At 43.2% G+C, this 23,059-nt stretch overlaps 1 protein-coding gene across 1 annotated transcript; it reads left to right on the top strand.

Annotated features, from left to right (window-relative positions):
- Positions 1-860: 860 nt before the first annotated feature.
- Positions 861-23,032, top strand: LOC146183177 (uncharacterized). The gene is made up of 4 exons (XM_084609070.1): positions 861-1,248; positions 4,081-4,336; positions 17,492-18,250; positions 18,667-23,032. The coding sequence occupies exons 2-3, from the start codon at positions 4,184-4,186 to the stop codon at positions 17,642-17,644; spliced, it is 306 nt and encodes a 101-aa protein (XP_084465196.1). The 5' UTR covers positions 861-1,248; positions 4,081-4,183; the 3' UTR covers positions 17,645-18,250; positions 18,667-23,032.
- The last annotated feature ends 27 nt before the right edge of the window (positions 23,033-23,059 follow it).

Here is a 23,059-nt window from a genome sequence, read left to right as displayed (position 1 = left end):
TTCTGAAGTATGCACAGTCGATCTGTCCTGCTGGTATAGCCCAGTACACTGCCGGTCTTCCTCGATACCGACCATGCCCAGTACAGCACAGTTCACCAGCAATGAGCACTACGCGATATTATGAAAACCCAGCTGTACGTTGCACGCGCGGTGACTGTGTCGCCTGCTGTGAACGACGACAAGCATGCATCGCTTCATGCAAGCTCCCGGTACCTGCTTGAGAGGCTTCGTCTGTTTTTATTTATTTTCGTCAGAGGTTGCTAACAGCCACTGTAGAGTGAAACCAACAACGGGGTAAAATATATGCCTTCGTTGACAGCGTTGTCTATCCGAAACGTCTACTAGCGCGCAGTACAACTATGCCACCACGCCATTGTCGGTCTCCACGGTGGCACGGAGCCGCACACTCGTGTGCCGTGCTTATCCCAGCCGAACGTACGGCACTGCACAAGTGGCAAGCAAGTGGTGGCCAGCCGAACGCGTAACAGCGCACGAGTGCGCAGAAAACTTCACGGATGCCATTAGTCAATTTGCTCCCCCATGGAGCAAACGAAACTACTTCCTTTACCCTTCTGCAAGATGCATATTTCCGAACTGTAAATGCTGTAAACTGAGTAAACTCCCCAACACCGAATGAAAACACAACCAAAACAAAACACAAGCATTGGCTTATTAAACATAGTCACGTATACCGTTTAATTTAAAAAGTAGAACGTAAACATAATAAATATTTACACTTATTGAAACTTTGTTTTAGTAATAGCTCTTCGCATCGGTTACGGTGGGCGCGCCGTCTGAGAGACGCTGACGCTACTGACGTTTTGTTTTTGTTTTTTGAAGGCGTGCTTTGCGCTGTTTAGCGCGGACGCGCGCGGATGGCGCGGTTCTCGCTGATGCACGATTGGCATCGTACCTACCAGTAGTAGCGAACTGTTTCTCTAGCCTTTTGCTGTCGTTTATCTTTTTCTTTTTATATGGCATATTCCCGTGCACGCGTTTTCGCTGTCGAAGCGCGTGTTTACTGAATTCAGTTAGTTTTAAGTTCGGCCTGGCACGCAAGCATGTGGACGGCGGCTTGCGAAGACAATCGAGTTCCGGCTGGAGGTGCATGATAGACAAGTCTATTTCATGCAAGGACATTCTTTCTGGAGCCAGATCGCAATTCGTTTGGCGGAATGGGCTAGGCGCTACACGGCAGCCGCAAAGTGCACCTGTTGGACATTGCACAGCCATGACGAAGTGCCAAAGGTATATGCACGACTTCTGTCTTAATTCCTGCATTACAGTCATCGTTAAACATTATTGACGTTGTTGTTAATTAGCTGGCTTATAGTAAAAAGAAATCTGTTAAGGTCAACAAACGGTTTCATTTTGAGTTGACCGGCTCCCATAACTTGCATGGGGTCTGCATAATCGCGATAATTTTTTCCCAGTTTCCTCGCAAAGCACATCGCGGGCCGAAATTTTAGTTCGGAACCCGGCCCATACAGGTCCAAAGATTTCAGCCCGGGCCCGTATTCTCGTAGCTGCTGAAGAGGTACTGAGTGTCATGGTCTACGGCTACACAATTCTAAGTAGCCGGCAAAAGTTATCAAATAATTAATGCACATGCATGCTCGCCCGATCGGCTTTCTCAACAACCATTTTGGCAATACATAAAGTTCCAACACCCAATGGAAAGTGCACAAGCACAGGCATCACAGCAGTCCACCAGCTGTAAAGGTCTATTCACACTTGCGACTAGATGAGGTCGCGCGTCTACCAGTCGCGCGACCAGAGGAGAGGAGCTCGCCACTACCGATGTTCACACTTGCGACTGTCGCCTTCTCGTTCGTCAGGCACAGTTGGGGCGAACGTCGGTAGCGGCCGCTTGCCAGACACTTCAGCTTTTTCAGGCGAGCCCGTGCGCATGCCGCGCTCTCGTGTTTCCAGGAGAACGCCAACGACGAATAGACTGTGTCAATCACCGTGGTGTCAATAAAAAATGTTGTGCCTGCGTGAAAAACCCATTTCTCAAACGTTCATGGTACCTACCGGTTAGTCCGAATATCTTTCCAATCTCCTCCAAGGCCATATCTTCCCTGCCTTTGAATTCCGGGTGCAGTTTGTTGAAAAGGTAGGGGTATTCTTTAATTGCATTGAGAAGGTGCCCGATCGAGTACTCCGGGACCTCGCTGATTGGTGAAATGGTTTGCGACTAGTAGTCGCGCGACTGAAAATTCGAGCAGTGCCCGATCGGCCCGCGGCAGTCGCTTTTCGACCGATGCGACCATTTGCGACTGTCGCTTTTCGACCAAAACGGTCGCGCGACCGCTGCTAGTCGCAAGTGTGAACGGGCCTTAATACAGCCTGCTGCGGAATTTTGTGCTTTTCTTTGAAACTCGGGTATCGTTCAGCGTAGCCAGATCTGTGCATCCGAAATTGTACATAGCACTGCGAGTGATAGTAATTAAACACTGTCTACAAATGAGCTCTCTCTTGTTTTCATCAACTAAAATGTACTAAAAGTAGAACTTTGGTGCCAGATGTCATTCACTTCAGCCTGTGATGCACTCTCCTTGCTAACTTGATGATGACTGTAATAAAACATAGCACCCAAATTGCATGTGGAATCCGATATGTCTGTGCCTATAACTTATTGTTTTATAATGTTGACCAGTCTCTCCCCAGCTTATATTTGTAGGGCAAAATCAAATACTGGTATATTCTTGACAAGTGAAAACTTATTGCTTTTCCCCTAACATGTGATAATGACCACATTCTCTCATTTTGATTATATTTTCTTGCTGCAATGACTCTGGACTTTTAATATTTATTACATTAATATGAAGGCAGTTAAACACATATTTAGTTATATAAGCTAGTGTTCCTTGTCTTATCAAATTTTATTTGTGATGTTAAAGTTTTCAGAATAAGTGTGAGCAAAACTTGTGTACATACACTTGCATCTGGAAAGAAAAAATTCAGTAAGAACAGGATAACACAATATGTTTCTCTTTCTAACAGCAAATGCTTCTGACATAGATAGAAGTTCTAACCCGAACAATTTTTCACTATAATGCAACCACTTTAGGCCGTAAGTTGAGCACATCATTGGGAGAAAAAGTGGAGTGAGCTCATCACAGTGTACATGGTATCAAACCCTGCACAAATGAAGTGGAAACCTCAAAGTGGTAACTGAGGCACTGCCACTGATTTTCTGGGCACGTTTCACATGTTGTTGTAGCCCTCAGAACTCGATATGATGCAGCATCTGCAGAGTCACCGCTACCTGTATAATCAACAGCCTCAACTGTGTATTCAGCTGAATTGTGAAATTTGACGAAGTTTTAAAACTTCTGCCATGCTTGCAGAGTAGGCCATTCTCAGTGTCTACGCTCTGCTATTTTTACAAGTAATTCAAAATTACAGCCACATAAAAAAAAAAAAAGTTAATAGAAAATTCAATTCATTTAGCGAGCAATTCAAAATTCAGTTAGTCGGAGCGAGGAAACTCTGACCCTTTAGCTATGTTTATGCTTGACGTACCTCATATTAGCTGCAGAGTGGCAAACTTATTTTGTAAAAAAGGTAACTCAAAATTACCAGATCTTTAAAAGGAACCCAGCAGAAGAAATCAACAAAGAACTTGCAAGACATAGTCTGTAAGTGCATCTTGCATTAGATATTCACAGATGGAAAGTCATAGTGCATTCTTTTCTCCCTTTATGAGCCCAAACTTTGTGAACATTAGGACAACCAGTGTAGCAGTAACCAGCTTAAGTAGGACTAGCTTTCTGAATGATGCAAAATATAGGTAAAAAAAACGTGATGGTAAACATGTATGGCCTGAGCTGGGTAGCTTAGATATATGTGCTTTGCCGACATTTTGCATGCTCATTATGCTATCACAGCTCACTGCAGACCGTTGTGTAAATTTCATTGTAGTTTCCCTTCTTAAGGGTATCCCTGAAGATCAAATTCAAACACTTGATAAATTCCCCTTTTTTGCAATGCACGTTGCTGATAACCTGTGTTAGCTTTAGTTAAGCAGAGTGCAGATATTGCATCTGTGGTAAATATTTTTTATTCTCTGTGCAGGCGTTGGCGTGAATTTGACTAGCACGGAAGAGACTACGGAAGAGGCCAGTGGCTGTGTGGTCCTTGTGGTTATGCCAATCATGAGGCGTGTCCATCTGCCGAGATGATTTTCATCTCCACAGCATCGTGCGACACCACACGCAGCACGGTAGCTGTGGTGTTCGCAGCTACATTCACTGGAGCTGTCCCAGTAGCCGTGCTGATCCATGGCAGCCAGACAGTAGAAGGCTACTGGGCAGCATTCACCCTTCTGAAGGTAAATTATCCCTTTTGCTTTGTAGGATGGCAAGTGAGCATATGGCATTCAGCAAATATAAAGTGCACTTAAGTCTTCTTATATGTGGAAATGCGAAATCACTGCAAGTTCCGTGCCTAGTTCTGTTATAAAGATAGATTATCTTTTTTGATTTCTTTCTATCGCTTTATCCTATTATCATCATAATATCATTAACTATCACTATCTTCTCAGCAACTGTCTGTGCAATGTATGACATCATATGATTACTGTTAGAGTTGACCAAAATTCCCATTGACTTATGTTATCAGCCTTATCTATCATATCTCACCATCATTATTATGACTCTAACCACTTATCTGTACGCATTGCTATGACTTCTCTCATTATTATTAATTATCCTCTGTTAATTGCCCAGTCATAGTTATCATTGTTATCTTGTGTGCACACTCGTGGTCACACATCCTGTCCACGCCAACCACAAGCAAAAAATACTTTCACATTAAAACTGTGCATCATGTTATGGGAATTCGTAGCATGTACAATAAAATTTAACTCCAGACACACTATAGACACACTAGCATTAATCCAACTGGCTCAATTCGGTGTCTTAAATTTCCACAGAAATGTGAAAAAATACCACATGTTATGTCTAGATATTCAGCTCTAACCGAGGATGGCGACACTACCCTAGAAGCAATGAACAATAATTTCAGAGATATTACTAAGTGCGCTGTAGAAGTGGGTGGTAGGATAGTTAGAGAGGATACCGGTAAGCTGTCTAAGGAGACAAAAGATTTGATTAAGAAACGCCAGTGTATGAAAGCTTCCAATCCAACAGACCAGATAGGATTGGCCGAGATATCAAAGCTAAAGAAAACTAAAAAAAAACTAAAACAGAAAGCTAAAGAAAAGCTAAAGAAAACTGGCCATCCTGTATATGCATGTGCCTGGTGTCATCGACAGTACCGGAACCATGGAAGAATGCAAACATTATCCTCATTCATAAGAAAGGGGATGCTAAGGACAAAACTACAGCCCAATCAGCTTACTGTCTGTTACGTATAAGGTATTTACTAAGGTAATTGCTAATATAATCAGGACAAACTTAGACTGCAATCATGCAAAGGATCAAGCAGGTTTTCGGAAATGGTACTCTACTATCGATCATATCCATACCATCAATCAGGTGATAGAAAAATGCTTGGAATATAACCAGCCCTTATACATAGCATTCATTGATTACGAAAAAGCATTTGCTCGGCGCTGGTGCAGCCATTGCAAAATCAGGGGGTAGACGAGCCGTACATGAAAGTGCTGGAAGATATATATAGTGGCTGCACAGCAATCATAGTTCTGCATAAAGAAAGTAACAAAATTCTCATAAAGAAAGGTCTTAGGCAAGGACCCACGATCTCCCCAGTACTATTCACAGCTTGCTTAGAGGAAGTATTCAGAGACTTGGAATGGGAGCAGTTAGGGATAAGGGTAGATAGAGGATACCTCAGTAATCCGCGATTTGCTGATGACATTGCCTTGCTAAGTAACTCAGGGGATGAACTGCAAATAATGATTGATGACCTAGACAGGAAAAGTAGAAAGGTAGGCTTGAAAATCAATATGCAGAAGACTAAGGTAATGTTCAACAGCCTTAGGAAGGAACAGCAGTTTACGTTAGGTAGCGAAGCACTGGAAGTAGTAGGTGAATATGTCTACTTAGGACAGGTAGTAACCGCAGATCCGGACCATGAAAAGGAAATAACAAGAAGAACAATGTTGGGATGGAGCGCATTTGGCAAGCACTCGCAGATTATGACTAGCAGCTTACCGGTATTGCTCAAGAGGAAAGTATACAACAGTTGCATCTTACCTGTACTCACCTATGGGGCTGAAACGTGGAGGCTAACCAAGAGAGTTCTACTTAAGTTGAGGACAACCCAGAGAGCTATGGAACGAAAAATGGTAGGGTAACATTAGCAGATAGGAAGCGTGCAGAGTGGGTCAGAGAAATAACTCAGGTTACAGACATTCTAGTGGAAATTAAGAAGAAGAAATGGACATGGGCAGGACACATAGTGCGAAGAGAGGATAACCGATGGTCGCTTAGGGTAATAAACTGGATTCCAAGGGAAGGAAAGCGTAGCAGGGGGTGGCAGAAAGTTAGGTGGGTGGATAAGGTTAAGAAGTTCGCAGGGTTCAAGTGGATGCAGCTAGCAAAGAACCAGGTTAATTGGAGGAATATGGGAGAGGCCTTCGCTCTGCAGTGGGTATAGTCAGGCTGATGGTGATGATAATGTTTGTTCTATGCCAAGCACTACAGGTTTTCCCTCTGAATTTAATCCTAGCGCCAGCGGAAATAATCTGAGCGCCGACTCGTATAATCTAAGCGCCATGTAATTTAATTCTAGTGCCAAGAATTTAATCATAGCGCCAGCATATTTAATCCAAGCGCCAACTCGGATAATGTCAGCGCCAACCAATTTAATCCGAGTGCCAACGCAATTAATACAAGTGCCAGCGAATTTAATCCAGGTCCCAACCAATTTAATCCACATTGGGAAAATGAATGCGGTAGAGGGCTCCAAAGCACGAAACATGAATTTCAGCAATAGATCGAAATTGAGATCACAGTGCCGACCATGCGACGAGTAAGAGTCACATCTGCATGCCCTATTTCGCTTTGTTCTTATATCTTGCAACAACCGAGAACCACACGAAACTGAAAAAATGCGGTTTGTGACACGTCTCTTGTAGATTTTAGCTTAGACACATGACAAGTGAATAAATATGACTGTCATCTTCTAATTGGCTGGTAAAGTACTGCTTATCATGGGTTGTCATATGCACTGAATCTGCATGCTGATGGCAAGTGCGGCTTCAACACTACAGCCGGCTGTTTTTATGAAATTGCAACCGGTACAGAAATGTATTTGTGTTTTAAATCATGATTTAACACCACTAGCAGAAAAGAAGGATTAGTGCAAAGCACAGTTGGTTCAGGCGTGAAAGGCAGAGAAACATTACCTCATTTCACCGCTTTTTCAACTTTTCATTTCACGGCCGCTACCACGGAAAGAGAGAGCGCGCCCCTGCATTTAGGCTGGCCGCCACACGGTAGAGTGAATGAAACTTATGTACAGTGGAGCTTACAACCGAGGCCAGGAATAGCTACTGGCCTCTCACTATGGTCACCTTAGCAGCTGTACTTAACTTGCCTGGGCGGCAATCCTAGCGGCGTAAGTTGCCAACAACCTATAGGCACGTACAAGCACAGAAGTAGCCGACTTGAAATGAAATTTTATTTTCTGGGAGACATTGTCTATATGTAACTCGGCACTTTTTACATATCATCTTCATGCAAAGCTTCCCGTATAAAAGTTATGGCGGTCGAAAGCAGCACACTCTACCCTTTGTATTTGCTGCATATATCAGGCAGTGTCGAGCAACAAACTGCGCCGATGGTCCTTTTTAGTAATTCCGGGAGGGGTGATTAGCATCTCCGCTCGCTGAGGAAAGCTATGACTTCCGACTTGAGCTTCTAAAACACTTCCTATATTATAGGGTTGAAAAACGGGCTGTAAAGAGGCAGCCGCTTGATCGAGTGCATCTGACTAGCCGAGCTTGCCTGTTCCGCACGACTGTGAGCTGGAGTGTTGTCGAAAATAAAAACCGCTTTAGAACCAGATTCACTTTCGACATGGGCTGATATGTTGCTCAAAAAGTCATTGAACACGACCCATAATGCGCGTTAAAGTTCATGCGAAATGAATGCAAGCATGTAGACTGCTATCTGCTTATAGCATACGAGTACGCACCATCACCGTCCAGCTCTACTCCATCGTGCAAATGCACACAATGCGGCACACACAACAGAGGCACCAAGATTGCCGCCTGCTATGAAATCTCTTGTTTTGTGCAACATTTTTTTTTATGCTCTTGGAAAACATTTCTATTTCTTGCAAAAGAAAGTACACCTATTTCTAATAGTGAATTCACGTGTTTGTGCTTTCGTCCGTGCTCCTAACATGGCGCAAAAACAGACGAAAATTCGGCACTGAGTAAACAAAGGCGCAACACTTGCGATTAGCTTGGGAGCTTTTTGGCATTGGCTGTGTAACGTTTGGCTGATAAAATGACATAGCTCAATTAGGCATGGTTAATTAAAATGTTTTAATTGTGTGACAAAATAAATGTGTCTTTCATCGAAGACATTTTAATTCTATATATATTCTGTAATCAGCAGCGCCCGCATTTGTGGATTTGTCAGTAAGCCACAGCTCTGGGACCCTGCAGTATTTCAGTGCCGAGATTGTGCGTTTCAAACGGCTTTTTAAAACACTTGCATCAAGGCATTTGTCATAATATTGACGAAAGCCATCCTATAAGTTGACGCTTCGCTTATTCGTCGCATGGTCTGCAAAGTGAACTCAATTTCGATTTATTTTTAGAAATAATATTATCTGATTTGGAGCCCTCTACCGCATTCATTTCCCACATGTGGATTAAATTGGCTGGCACCCAGATTAAATTCGCTGGCGCTTGTATTAACTGCGTTGGCACTCGGATTAATTTGGTTGGCGCTGGCATTATTCGAGGTGGCGCTTGGATTAAATACTCTGGCGCCTTGATTAAATGTTTGGCACTCGAATTAAATTACACGGCGCGCAGATTATATCAGCCGGCGCTCAGATTATTTCCGCTGGCACAAGGATTAAATTCACTGGGAAAACCTGTAGTACAGCTGATATGAAACTTCTTGCCACATATATAGGATGACATAAGGCAGCAGTTTTTGTGGTCAGTGTGCCAGACTTTTTATTTTTTTTATTATTATTTTTTTTTAAGCAACAAGTGCTGTCTGAACGATGTTGGCTGGCAGTGAGATTGGGTAATGCTGTACAAGCTGATCACTGCTCCTTCCGTTTACCACCTGCTCATTTGCACAGCTGGAGGCTGCCTATTCTCCTGGTGCAGAAAAACTTCACTACCAGACCTCTTGCTATTTTGATTGGATGGCACAGCAAGGCCTCTTTTGCTTCTTCAGGTTGCCTTCTGCACTGAGTTTTATATGGTAGGGAAAATACTGCCGGTCGCATTTGGAACTGTCCTTGCACAGTGAGATTAGACAGCATGCTTTGTATTTTTTGTGTAGGCATAAGTATCGAGATCCATATTGAAGAAGACTCTGCTGTACAGTTCTTCTGGTGGCTTGTCTCGAGGCATGCCAACTGCTTGAGTTTGGAAGTCAGATTATCTTCATCGGAGCTGCCACACTGCTTTGCAGAGAAAAACTAGAACTGCAGAGAAGTGTATGCCCTGCTGGAATATTCAGTATAAATATTTTACAGGATTCTGCATACCAGTATTTTGTACAGGAAAGGCCTGCTTGAAACCAGGTAAAGCTGTCATATCGCGTCTGAATACTGTAAACTCTCGTTAATTTGGCCTTCAAGGGACCAGAGAAAGTGTCCAAATTAGCTGAAAGCTCGAATTATCGAATGACCTAATAAACTGCCAACAGTTTGCATCACAGTTATTTTATCTGACGAATGCCTGTACGATGGTTGTTTGCATTTGAGATCAGACCTATGCAAGAATGATATTTTTTCTCAGTTTTGTCAAGAGCTTCGTTTTGCGCACATTGTCTGGAAGGCCTTCACAAAACAGCCCCATCACATTTTGAGAGTACTTTACTGCACAGTTCACGCGGTCAAGCATTACGGTAAAGCGCACAGTGCGAGGATCTGCGGTGTGTTCGGTAATTTTTGAATATTCGAAAATTTAAAATATCAGTTTTTAGAATGCATATATGAATCGAATAACAAACATGTTTGATTCATATTTGAAATTGTCGCACACCACTAAACAGTAACCATATGTGTTGCCATATCCAGGCATGTTAAGAACCCTGGGTGGTCAAATTTACCTGGAGCTCTTCACTGTGTTTGCTGTGCCTAGTGCTTTCACTCCCTTGCTGTGTAGTCCAGATGTTTAAACATGAAAATCATTGTACCTTTCCTTCCCTGATAAAACATCCCCCCCCCCCCCCCTCCCCCTATTTTTAAGCTTTGTACTAAAGCAGAAGGTGTGGCTTTGCACTGAAGAGTACATATACATGGCTATTTCAGGTGTACTGCTGCATTTTTAGAATCATAAGCTCTTAAATAAGCTTGACTACTTTGTGAGTAGCTGATCTTGGGGTTAGAATTGTAGCTGTTTGTAAAGCCCTGCAGCTTGAGGAAACCCAGCACTTTTTTCAGCGCAAAAACGGAGCTTATTGCATGAGGTTCTCGGAAAGTTCAATACAGGCACTGCGTCCACAGGGGATGTGTGACAGTGGCTAGAGCACCAAATTCAAACTGTCTGCTCTGTCATACCATGGCATGCACATTATTTTGCTCAACTGCTCCCAAAAGTAAGGAGCACTTAATTAACAAATAACTTGTTTTTTACAAGTCACTGGAAGCATGTAGGAAATTTATTTGCATCACCTTTTTTTCTTTGAAGGTTATGTATACTTGCGCAAAAAACGGGACACAAAAAGGCACATAAACGACATGTCATTTATGTGCCTTTTTGTGTCCCGTTTTTTGCGCAAGTATACATAACCTTTCAAAGATGAACCAACTCGCCCAAACAAGAGTATTACCTTTTTTCACAAGTGTTTAAAGGGAACCAAGTTCATTTCACCTTCCCAGCCTATTTTCACAAAAACATGCTACATGCATAATTTCTGTCGCCATTATTTGCGATGATGGGTATTCATAAAGTTCAGATTAAATTTGTAGAAGGCACACGATAGGGACATCAGTATCAATGTCGATTTCTCTACTTTGAGCCCAATTTATAAACATTGCTGTAAGGGACCGACGGGCACCAGATTAGCGGGGGTCCCAGTGGAACGCGTGGCGAACGCACTCGTGATGACAGGCGGATCGTGACAAGAACGCTGTTTTTTTTTTTTTTGGGGGGGGGGGGGGGGGGGGGGTACACCGGGTTGAACGCGCTGTCTGGCCCGCGCGGGGGCAGGTGAGACGCTCATTCATGAAGCGCCCAATGGAAGGACACAACCCGAGGAGTTTTGCCTTTCCTTTTTTGTTTATGAAAGAGAGAGTTTAGTCATCTTAAAGTTGAAGGGGGCGCTGGACATCACAACCAACCAATACAGTTGATGTTTTGTGGTGATTGGTTGTGACGGAATTTAGGGCTGGACCTAAGGGGTTTAAAACCAAGCCCGAGGGCACGGTCCGGTGTTCCGGGAGAAGTTTTGATGCTCTGCATCGTCGGCTATGCCAAGGTGGGAATATTTCCCTTTTCGCCGGTTCCACCTTACATCTCTGTCGTAAATGTTGTAAATATCTGCTGTGTGTATAAATATTCAGTTTTTTTTCTTCTTGTCTACCCCTGCCTTCAAGTCTTCGCTCATACCATCTCTGACGGGGCATCTCTGGCGCAAGGAACTTCCGCTGCAACACGTATATACCGTCTCTGACGGCGCACCACTGGTGCACAGAGAAGAACCACCACCTATCGGAACTTTACTAGTAAAGTTCCGAATGGTGGTTCTTCTTCTCTGTGCACCAGTGGTGCGCCATCAGAGACGATATATACGGTATATTTGCAATGATGGGTATTCATAAAGTTCAGATTAAATTTATGGAAGGCACACAATAGGGACATCAGTATCAATGTCCATTTCTCTACTTTTAGCCCAATGTATAAACATTGCTTTATATAGTATTGTACGGTATCGCCAGAGCGCCAAACTGACATTGGCAGGTTCCATCAGAAACATTGAAACACCATATCTACAGCGCGATAAATGGGATAAAATGAGGAAACGTATAAGGACAAACACAGCGCTGTAGATATGGAGCATTGTCACCAACTCGCCCAACAATTTATCTTATTGAAACACAACCAATGATCAGCTTTCTTCATTTAAATGGCCCTTATTCAAAAATGATTCAAGCCTAGCTATTGGTGGTGCATAGCGATGATGCCTCACTCCCTAAAAATTTTATCGAAAGGCACAAATGATTTTGACTCGGTCAAAGAAGCCATGATGACCAAAAACAGAGCGGCCGACTGTCTCTTGATGGTGAACCACAATCAGTGGAAGAGTGAGGGCTCTAAAGCTAGCTGACCGACGGATAGCTCTCAACTAAATAGTGAGAGTAGAATAACATGAGTGCAGGCTCAGTAAACGCATTCTTCGCTATAGCTTGCACATGATGAAGGTGGCCACGTATGTGCGAAATTCTTCTGCTTGTTTCAACACAATGCCTCAATTTACTCGGTTCAGGTTACACAGGTGGCCTTCTTAGTGGTGAAATATTGCACCATCCTTCATATTCACTCGAACACGCACTAAGTGACTTCTATCTCTTCTCTCCTGCGAAGAACACACTATGTGATAGACATCTTCAGGATGAGGATGAAGTGATTGCTCAGGTAGATATGCTCCTCATGAACTTTCATAATGAGTAGGTGCAGAGTGAGGGTCTGCGCCAATCAGTCCATCAATGGCAGAAATGTATGCTGCTGGACAGGGGACGTGTAGACAAAGATGAAACTCCCGCTCAAGCCTGCATTCTGTGGGTCTGTATTCCCACTAATACGAACTTTACGAACGCCCTCATACAACAATTACAAGCATAGCTTCTCTTGAGAACAGTAAGAGATCGGAACTGTCCTCCTTGCAGCATTTTTCTGTCTCCAGATTTCACGAATGATTTGGATTATTTGTTTTCTATCTCACTGGCTGGGACGTAGGGAGCGAAAAGCCTGAATAATAAACAAGTGAGAAAAAAAAGGCAAGCCATTCTAATAACTGTATGGTGTTATGGCATGTTCCGTGGCATTGTCTGAATATTTGAGGTGTGTTCAGCACCTGAAAAATTTGTTGGCGACTGTATTGAGCTTCAGCCATTCTTATGTTCAGTGCAGCTTATGTGAAAATAAAGTATGTCTTGTGCATGTATGCTATGACATTTAGCTGTGTTTTGTAATGTCTCTTTGCTCATGTGCTGTTGTGCTGATTGCCATATACTTGGGATTGGCTTGCATATCCAGGCACTCTGCTAAAGTAAAAAAAAAAAAAAAAAAGAAGAAGCTCTAGCAGACATGCACCTTGTTTAGTTGTGTTGCATACTATGCATGCAGTTTTTTATTGTTGTATTAACTCGATAATGTTAAAAGCCCATTCACCAAAATTCCGGCAGCCAGCGTTGTCATTGTAAGCGAAAAATCACGAGCTTGGCGCTGTCAGGCAGTAGCTGGCAACTGACATGGCCAAGCACTGACTGTACCGTCTTTGCCAAAAGTAACCAGGCTGCGTGTTTTGCTTCTCATTTGTATTATAAAGCTAATAAGGATTTCCACTTTACCACAACTAGTTAAGAAGTGAAGACAGGTGCTCAAATGTGCACTGCAGAGATTTAGAGCTTCGGACGTGGTATGAATCTGCTACCATATGGCTGAGAAGCAGATCCTGCAGCCTGGTTACTTTTCCCTGACATTAAGCTTGCAGGAGCTGCAAGCTCGGGCCACTCCTTTCACAAGGGAAGGTGATATCAGAATCAACCTTGGTACCCGTAGGTCACGCAGGCACGTTCGTATGGCTTGGTTACAGCAGGGTTTTATATGTGGACTGGTAGCTTACGCCATCGCGTCATACCCTTAAACGGGGAGCTTAAGTGGCCGTCATAATTGTTTGCATAGATTGGTGTTTTACGTGCATCATATAGGTTTACTAAACATTAACACATAGCACATTTAGCATTTTTTACTGTAATGACGTCATTATAACGGAACACAGTGATGGTGCTGACATTTTGACCTGTTGTAGCCTAAGGTGGCAAAAAGTCTTTATCAAGTGAGCCACGTGGACCACTCTAGCAGCACCACCTGTCCTGATTATTATAGTATATGAGATGTGTTAGGAAAATAGTTACTTGAATTTTACTCTCTTCACATATCAAGGTTGTCCTCTTTAAAATAGCTTCTTTCTGCATTTTACACAGCAATGGACACATTATTCCCAGTCTTCACAGAAGTTCTGGAAGGCTTGTGTGGAATGTGTTTCAGCTTCTCTGTTAACCTCTTCTGAGTCCCGAAGCGATGGCTTTCAAGTGGGTTTTTAGCAGGGGAAGAAAAACAGGTCACAGGAACTATAATCCAAATAGCTGGTTAAGGAGCCAAAGGAATACTATTGCTTGCCAGGGAATCACTGATAGACATTGCCATTTGACAGGGTGCATTTAGTGGTGAAGCATCCATGTTTATGAAATACCTTCTCACGCACGTGCTATCCGTTTCCTGAGTGTGCAATCATTCCATGATAAAAAGTTTGACAGTTTCTGCTGGAGGTGCAAATTCCTTGTGGACGATCCCCTGACTGTCAAAAAAACAAAAACAAAAAATACCAAAAAAAAAAAAAGCATCGATTTAGTTTTCAATTTTGCTCATTCTCGCTTTCCTTGGACTGGGAGAGTCTGCACTGTGCCACTCCCGACTGGCATTTTGTTTTGGGATCATATTCAAAAATTCATCATTTGTCATCTGTTATACAGTCGAGTCCACTTATAATGATACCGATTTTAACAATATATCGGTTACAACAATGAAAAGCTGCTGGACCGTCCACTTTTGTATGTTTTCTATGGTAAAATAACCTGCTTATTACAATCCCCTCATGCTGCATTATCGGTTATAACAATGAAGTCTGGCTCCTGAGTGCTTGTGCCAAAAGGCAGTGGAATGTGAAATTCTTGAAAAGAGAGAAAAAAAAAAAGAAAATTCCAGCTGCTGTACCCTCCCAGGCCGCGCGCTCATACAATAGAGCCCGTTTTCTGGCCTCCTTCACATTGCCAGCCTCGCGCGCCTTTCTCCCGCCGCCCTTCCACCCCTCCGAACACAAACGGGCTGCACCCATAGCTCTACGCCGCACCACCCTCCGAAACACGAATGGACTCTGTCAACATGCCGACAGCGCTGATCAGCTGATCTGCTCGCTCGCCCCTCATTCTGTGCAGTTCTGCCAACGGATTTGGTTGTTTGTGCAAGTTGATTGTGTCGAAGTCGTTCCTAGCCACGTGATGTCTCTGTCTCATTTGAATCGCCGCCGAAACGGAAGATGGCTGATCTGCCCGCTGATTATCGAACGACGTTGCCAGTGAAAAGAAAGCGCACGGCTATCAATTTGGAGATGAAGTGCAGTATCGTGAAGGGTTACAAACAGGGTAAGAAAGTGTGTGACTTGGTTAAGTATGCACTATCGCAGCTGACGGTGTCAACGATCATCCGCTCCGCTGAGAAGTTCGATAAAGAAAAGCCCTCGCTTGACAGTGGGCGCAAATGTGTTTAACAAGGTGCCTATAAGGAGGTTGAGGAGGCCCTCTACGAGTGGTTTCTTGGTGCCCGTGCCCAGAACTTGCCTATTACCGGGCCGATCCTGGCCACAAAGGCGAAGCAGTTTGCCCCGCTAATTAACAATGTGGACTTCCAGCCAGGTGGCGTCTTTTAAAGTTTTGTCTCTCTCTCTCACACTCTTCACCCCAGCGTTACTTCCTGATTCCTCAAGCTGGGAGGCAGCTGCGGCAATCTTCTCGTATATTTTACAAAGCCCCTTTCGGAGCCAGCAAAACAATGCCTCGGCGGAGCTCGAATGTCACTTGCTGTCCGTGACCCCTCTCTGCAGTTATGCTTTTTTTCGTGCAAACCGTTTATAACAATTATCGGTTATGACAATGGAATTTTTGTGGCACTTGAATGTTGTTATAAGTGGACTCGACTGTAATGTGACTGAAGAATTCTAGCTTCCTTTCAAGGCACTGCAGGAAATCAGGACAAACATCTATGTGTTGTTCTTCTGCTCACTTGTGAGATTCTTTGGAACTATCTTTGCGCACACTTGTTACATATCCAAATCCTGTGCTAAGATTTAATAGACGGTAAAAACATTCAAATTCAACTCATGGCTCATCATTCTATCTCATCATTCTCATTGTCAATCGATGATCTGTCGTTACAGGAGACTTCACTCTTTCTGCATTGTCATCCATTCTTGAGGTTGAAGCTTGTCCTGCACAAACTTCCTCATGCACTTGTGCTATCTGAACACTTGTGCCCTAAATAGGGAATGTGCTTCTTAAGCCTTTTTCAACTTTACATAGGTCACAGTAGCACTTTCACCAAGCTTTATGCAAAACTTGATGGTGCAGCATTGCTCATACTTTTACAAGTTTGTATCCATAATGGGCTTGACAGACGCAACATAATTTCAGACGCTCTGAACACTTGTATAGCAACTGCAGGAAGTTTAGAGTGGTGATAAGTCATGGGCACAATCCAGCCTAAATGCCTTGTGAAGGGGGTGACAGCAGCATTATTGGTTCACAAACAGTGTTGTCAGTCTCATTACTTTTCTAACACACTTCGTATACCATCAAACTGATGCAGGGAATTATAAATCAATAGCAAAACCATGTGAAATGTAAGAGTGAGTCGCAATGTGCAGAGCTATTTACAGAAACCCGAGGAGAACCAGAATATTGAGTCAGGTCTGTTCATTCATTTGAAAAAAATACAGCTTAGAATGGATGTTTCATTAATGCAACTTTGATACCTTTCACAAGATATTTCATGCAATTACTCCACTAAATCCTTCCCTCTGTCAACTTCCGTTTTATTCTAATAAAGCGTAGTCCCCCTTCCTCCGCCCACACCTCTTCTTCCAAGTGGTTCTATTTGTAGTACATCTCTAAACTATAACGTAGGACAAGGTGATAATGCTTTGTTGTGGTTTTGCTTGCTCTCTTGCTATTGGCAAGAAGCCATGTCAGTAAAGCATATTTTAACATTTTTATTGCTTAGTGCACTTACCCATACTATGTTTAGGTGCTATATGCATCCACATTTAGCTTTCCACTGTGATGTACTGGAACATTCTTTTTATTGTCAGTTGTCTTTAACTGCTCCTTTGATTTTGCACTAGTGTTGATACCTGCAAGCCCATTGGCGAAAATGCACATCCCACTTATGCACCTGGCACATCTTGTATAAAATGTGGATGCTTAAACATTTCCTCTGATGCATCTGGATTTCTTTGTGATCACAAGGCATATCAAACTTGTAACTGTCCTGTTGGTTTTTTTGTTATTACTAACTGCGCAGGTCATGTGTGCTGACACAGCAGAACAGTTGAAAGAAGCTAAGGAGACCCTTCACCACCAGAGCCATGCAGGCTACATTGCGCATGTTGAGGCACTCTTGGACAAGGAGGTAGAGCGGATGTTTCTATTTAGCTTGTCCATGAACAAAAAATGACATAATATGAATAATTATTCGGAAGCGTCTATCCGAACTCTTAAAGACATTGTCCTACATGGAACTAAGGCCTGTAACGTCATGGCTTTAGAGGAGTTCATTGCTGTTGTTTGGGAGAAGTACTTCCAAAACCGAATTCTAGAGCATGCACGCCATCGCACTGCAGACCACAGGAGGCTTCCCTTGAAAGCCTAGTGAACACGAAGCCAGAGGGAGCCTCTCAACTTGTGAAGCCCTTGGGAAATGGACAATATATCGTGCCCAGTGGCATCTCAGACGGCAAGTGCTACACAACCTCTGCTGGTGTGTGACTGTGCTAATGTCGGCCTGAACAGCAGGGTGCATTCTGCAAGCACCAGGCGCTTGTGCTGATGAAAGCCATTGGAAGAGCCGTCCCAAGTGGTCCTGCTCCGAGCAAGCAGGACTGTCATGAGGCTGGGAAGCTTGCTCTTGGAGACAAGTGCCCACTGGTCATTCTTCGAAAGCATTCAAGAGCAGCCTTCCGAACCCCAGAACACTGACCTTGCTGTAGCATCAACGGATGAGCCTGCTGATTTATGTTTGCCATCAACATCCCTGCTTCAACCCAGAACCACCTGCAGTCCAGTTAGGTTTGCATTTCTTTACTAATGAATAAAGCAGATTGAATCAATTATCACTATCCAGATTTCATTGTAAAGCATGTAGTATTTTTAGTTTTATATATTCATGAATGCTTACTAATCTATTTTACATTTCATTAAATATCACATACTGAACAAGGAATGTTGCACAATTCATCATCACTGAGAGAGTAAATCAAAACAGGCATTATCCTAATCTCTCTCTCTATATATATTTTTTGATGGTCAGACAGATTATGTGCTATTTGCTACACAGCAGTGACTGAATTGCAAGTTGTAAAATACCATGTTGCTTTTATTATGTTTTCAGGAAGGAATCGGACATCTGTTTTTCATGTCAGTGGGTTCGGCAGCACATCGATGGCTCCAGCTAACTCGCCTTTCGTCTTCTTGATGCAGTTCTTCTGCGTGTTGCTTGGCCTGGCTGGTGTTCCACCTGGCCTGGCCGATACCGGCCCAAGAGGAATCCTGCCACTTATCCTGCACACTTGGCCTCCCGGAACGTACCCCGTCGAGCCACTGCATGTTGGATTAGGCTCACTGCTGGACGGCTTCTCGGCAAGATTTACCCGACCCGACCAACACCCATTCCCGTATCTGAAGATACGATTACCTCAACGTTATCAAGCGACAGGCGTCACAGCTGACCAGGATATAAAGCCAATTCACCCGGAACTGCCTTTCAGTGGGTTCGGCAGCATATCGATGACTCCAGCTAACTCGCCTTTCGTCTTCTTGATGCGGGTATCTAACCGGCATTGCCTTTTTGCTAAAAAAACAAGTTTGAGAGGTCTTGTTGTGCTGCCGAGCCCATGCTGTTTGCGCAAAATTGTTTCTGACAGTGCTCGAGTGATTATGAACTTGCTCTTGCTTGCAGGAGACGTCGAGACGAACCCAGGGCCTTTTCATTCGAGCGACTCTTTTTCTCCTGAACTGGTCAAAGTATTACAAGATCTGCAGAGCGGGCAGTCAGAGATACTTGGCGAGCTTAAAACCATTAATGCAATACTATGTGACCATGACAAAACCTTCGAAGACCTGAAAACCAGACTAGAGAAATTGAAACAGAGTTCATGTCTCTACCGTCCTTGAAGTCAGAGTTGAGCGATATGCAGTCGGCAACAAATGAGTGCGTGGCCCAGGTATCTGCCCTGTCCGCCCACGTTGTAGATGCTGAAAATAGGTCCCGCCGCAACAATCTGGTATATTACGGTTTGATGGATAGCCTAAATGAATCTTGGTCAGAAAGCGAGAAGCTAATCATTGAGCACTGTCATCAGTTTCTTGACGTTGACTTGCAGTCACGTGATATTGAACGTGCTCACAGATTGGGTACTTACTCAAATGGCAAACACAGGCCGATCATTGTCAAGTTTGTCCATTACAAGGACAAAGATCAGGTATTTTCTTTGTGCAAAAATTTTAAGGGAACGAATTACAGTGTCAGTGAAGACTTCTCGCCTGAAACGCGTCTCACACGGAAAAAGCTGTATCAGTTTGCAAAGGAACACGACTATAAAATTAAACTACGACAAGACAAACTGATCGCGAACAGCATGACATTCATTTATGATCATATCGCACAAAAAGTGGTTGAAAAACCATAGCGCAAAGTGCAAGTACAACGCAAATTTCCCAATATTAGTCATTCCCTGATAAATTTTTTGTACACTAATATCCGCAGTATTATACCAAAACGTGATGAAATTTGCAGCCTCATATCTTCTTCTTGTGATTTGCTGCTTCTTACAGAGACATGGCTTAATTCATCAATAACTGACCTCGAGATTTTGCCTTTATTCCCTCATTTCGACATTTTTCGCAAGGATAGATCTGGAAATACACGTGGCGGCGGTGTTCTTATCGCAGCTAACCCATCATTGCGCTGCACACCGATCAGTGTTCCTACCCCCCCAGAAATGGTTTGGATTTGTTGTAATGCTACCTTTCCGCGCCTGCTAATTGGTGTTTGTTACCGCCCTCCGTCTAATGACGACTCCTTTATATCTTTATTTCATGACTCACTGCAAGCGCTAACGACTATGTATCATAATACCCCCGTCATTATTTTTGGTGATTTTAATTATCCTTCCATAAACTGAATCAATCCCGCTTCTACCATGTCAAAGTGCAACAGTGAAAGTGAATTCGTGAACACGTGCATGGCTTTCGGTCTAACGCAGCTTGTCAATGAGCCCACTCGTATTACACAGCACTCGTCTAATATTCTTGACCTAATTTTAACAACACATGCCGATATCTGTTCCTCGCTTACTTTTCTTCCCTCCCCTAGCGATCACGCTGTAATCAATAGCTCGCTCCACTGCAGCTTGGTCAGGAACAAAAAAAACTAAGAAAAACCTAACACTCTATGATAAAGGTGACTACACAAGTATGAATTCTGAGCTAGAATCGTTTTGCGACACTTTTGCAGCCACTTATCAAGAGAGGCCTGTTGACGTTAACCGGCAACTTTTTAAAAACGAAATGCTCCGTCTAATCGCAAAGTACATCCCCACTATCACAATAACAGAGAGTGCGCAGTCGCCATGGTTCAACTCGGCACTGAAACGTTTAAACAATAAGAAAAAAATACTTTTCCGATCTGCTAAGCGCTCAAGCAATGCCTCTGCATGGGATAAGTATTTCTGCGCCGCTAAAGAGTATAAAAGACAATTACACTCCTCTAAACAAAATTTTTTCAATAACACTCTGCCATCTATGTTGCGTAATGACCCCAAAAGGTTTTGGAAGGCTATCAGTCCTTCCGTCTCAACCAACATTTCTTTGCTTCGTAGTGACGGCAGCAATGCACAAGATCACGAAGTCGCTGACATGCTGAATAACACTTATTGTGCTGTTTTCACTAAAGAGACCTCTGTCGACCTCCCTTCGCCACCAGAACATGCTCATCCACAAATGTATCCTCTAACTATTGACCCGAACGGAATTTCTAATATCATTGATAAACTAAAGAATTCATCCTCGGTGGGAACCGACGGCATTAATGTTAAGGTGCTTAAGAACACTAAACATGTCAGTAGCCTTGTTTTATCGCTCATTTTTCAGCAGTCGCTAAGCACTGGTACCATTCCCATGGACTGGAGGATCAGGAAGGTCGTTCCTCTCTTCAAGAAAGGTAATCGCTCGTCACCCAGCAATTACAGAGCAATATCCCTCACCAGTGTTTGTTCAAAAATTATGGAGCATGTTATTTATTCCCAGGTTGCAACATTCCTTTCATCCGTTGGCTATTTCCATCCTAATCAATACGGCTTCTGTCAAGGCTACTCTTGTGAATCTCAGCTTGCTCTTTTCCTTCACGATATTCACACGAACCTCGACCTTAACATACCCAGACTCCTTTTTTTTTAGATTTCAAAAAAGCCTTCGATAAAGTCCCACATCGCCATTTGCTGCTTAAACTATCTACCCTTAATTTAGACCCTTGTGTATTGAATTAGATCCATAATTTTCTAACAAATCGTCTCCAGTTTGTTCTCGCCAACTCCCATTCATCTACCCTTTCCCAAGTCTGATCAGGCGTTCCTCAAGGTACTGTACTTGGCCCCTTACTTTTTCTAATTTATATTAATGACCTGCCAAATTGCATAACATCTAGCATACGCCTGTTTGCTGATGACTGTGTAATATACCGCACCATAAATAACCAATCTGACATCGCTATCCTACAGAATGATCTGCTTAACGTGCAAGAATGGTGCGACACCTGGCTTATGAAATTAAATGTTAATAAAACGTTTCATGTCTCTTTACACCGTCGGCGTAACTACTGACCTTCTATCTATCATCTTTACGATTTTCCTATAACTAAAACTGACACTATCAAATATCTAGCTATTCATATCTCTAGTGACCTATCCTGGTCCAGTCATATTTCTCATATAACCAACTTCGCTTGTCACTTTCTTGGCTACTTACGCTGCAACATTTCATTAGCTCCCTCTTCTGTCAAACTAATTGCTTACACTTCGCTTGTCAGACCCAAACTCGAGTACGCTCAAGCTATATTCGATCCTCACCAAACTAATCTGATCAATTTACTGGAATCTACACAAAACCGAGCTTCACATTTCATTCTCTCAGATTACTCCTATCGCACCAGTGTTACCGTACTAAAATCCAAACTTGAACTTCACAATCTAGCTTTACGCCGGAAACTAGCTCGCCTTTCTCTTTATCATAAGTTTTATCACAGCTTGCCACCTAACAACGTGTTCATCCGTCCAGCCCATTGGTCATCTCGTCATCTCCACTCCAATGCCGTCTACCCCCAGCGCGCCCATACGATAACATTCCAAAAGTCATTTTTTCTCCGCACTGCCCTGGATTGGAACGACCTTCCCGACCACATCGCCTCATTAACCGACATTCATCATTTCAAGACTGCCATCGAAAGACATTTCTTATTGTAACGGCCGTACTCCAAGCCCACCCCTCATTTAATACCCCTTAAATGGGGCCTTTGAGGATTCAATAAATAAATAAAAATAAATAAATAAAGGCCTCATTTGAACACCTCGACAACCTGGCTGGTGATGATCCAACATGCCTAAACTATGCAGATAAACTTGCCTAGAAACTTGAAAAGGTTTCTAGCAAGGGAGTACTTAGGGACGTCATGATGACCATAACTGCTGCAGTCCCAAGAGCAACAAGAGCACGAGGGAGAATCCGCGTACAGCCAACCAGTATTGTGAGGAGGCGGCCTGATCTCAACAGGAGCTAAAAGCATGTACCCTTAGGGAGACTGTCAACTGGATCACAGAAA

This window comes from Amblyomma maculatum, chromosome 7, assembly GCF_055883805.1.
Source record: "Amblyomma maculatum isolate TAMU_Amacu chromosome 7, ASM5588380v1, whole genome shotgun sequence".
Lineage (NCBI taxonomy): Eukaryota > Metazoa > Arthropoda > Arachnida > Ixodida > Ixodidae > Amblyomma > Amblyomma maculatum.
This window is presented reverse-complemented; position numbering and strand designations above follow the sequence as displayed.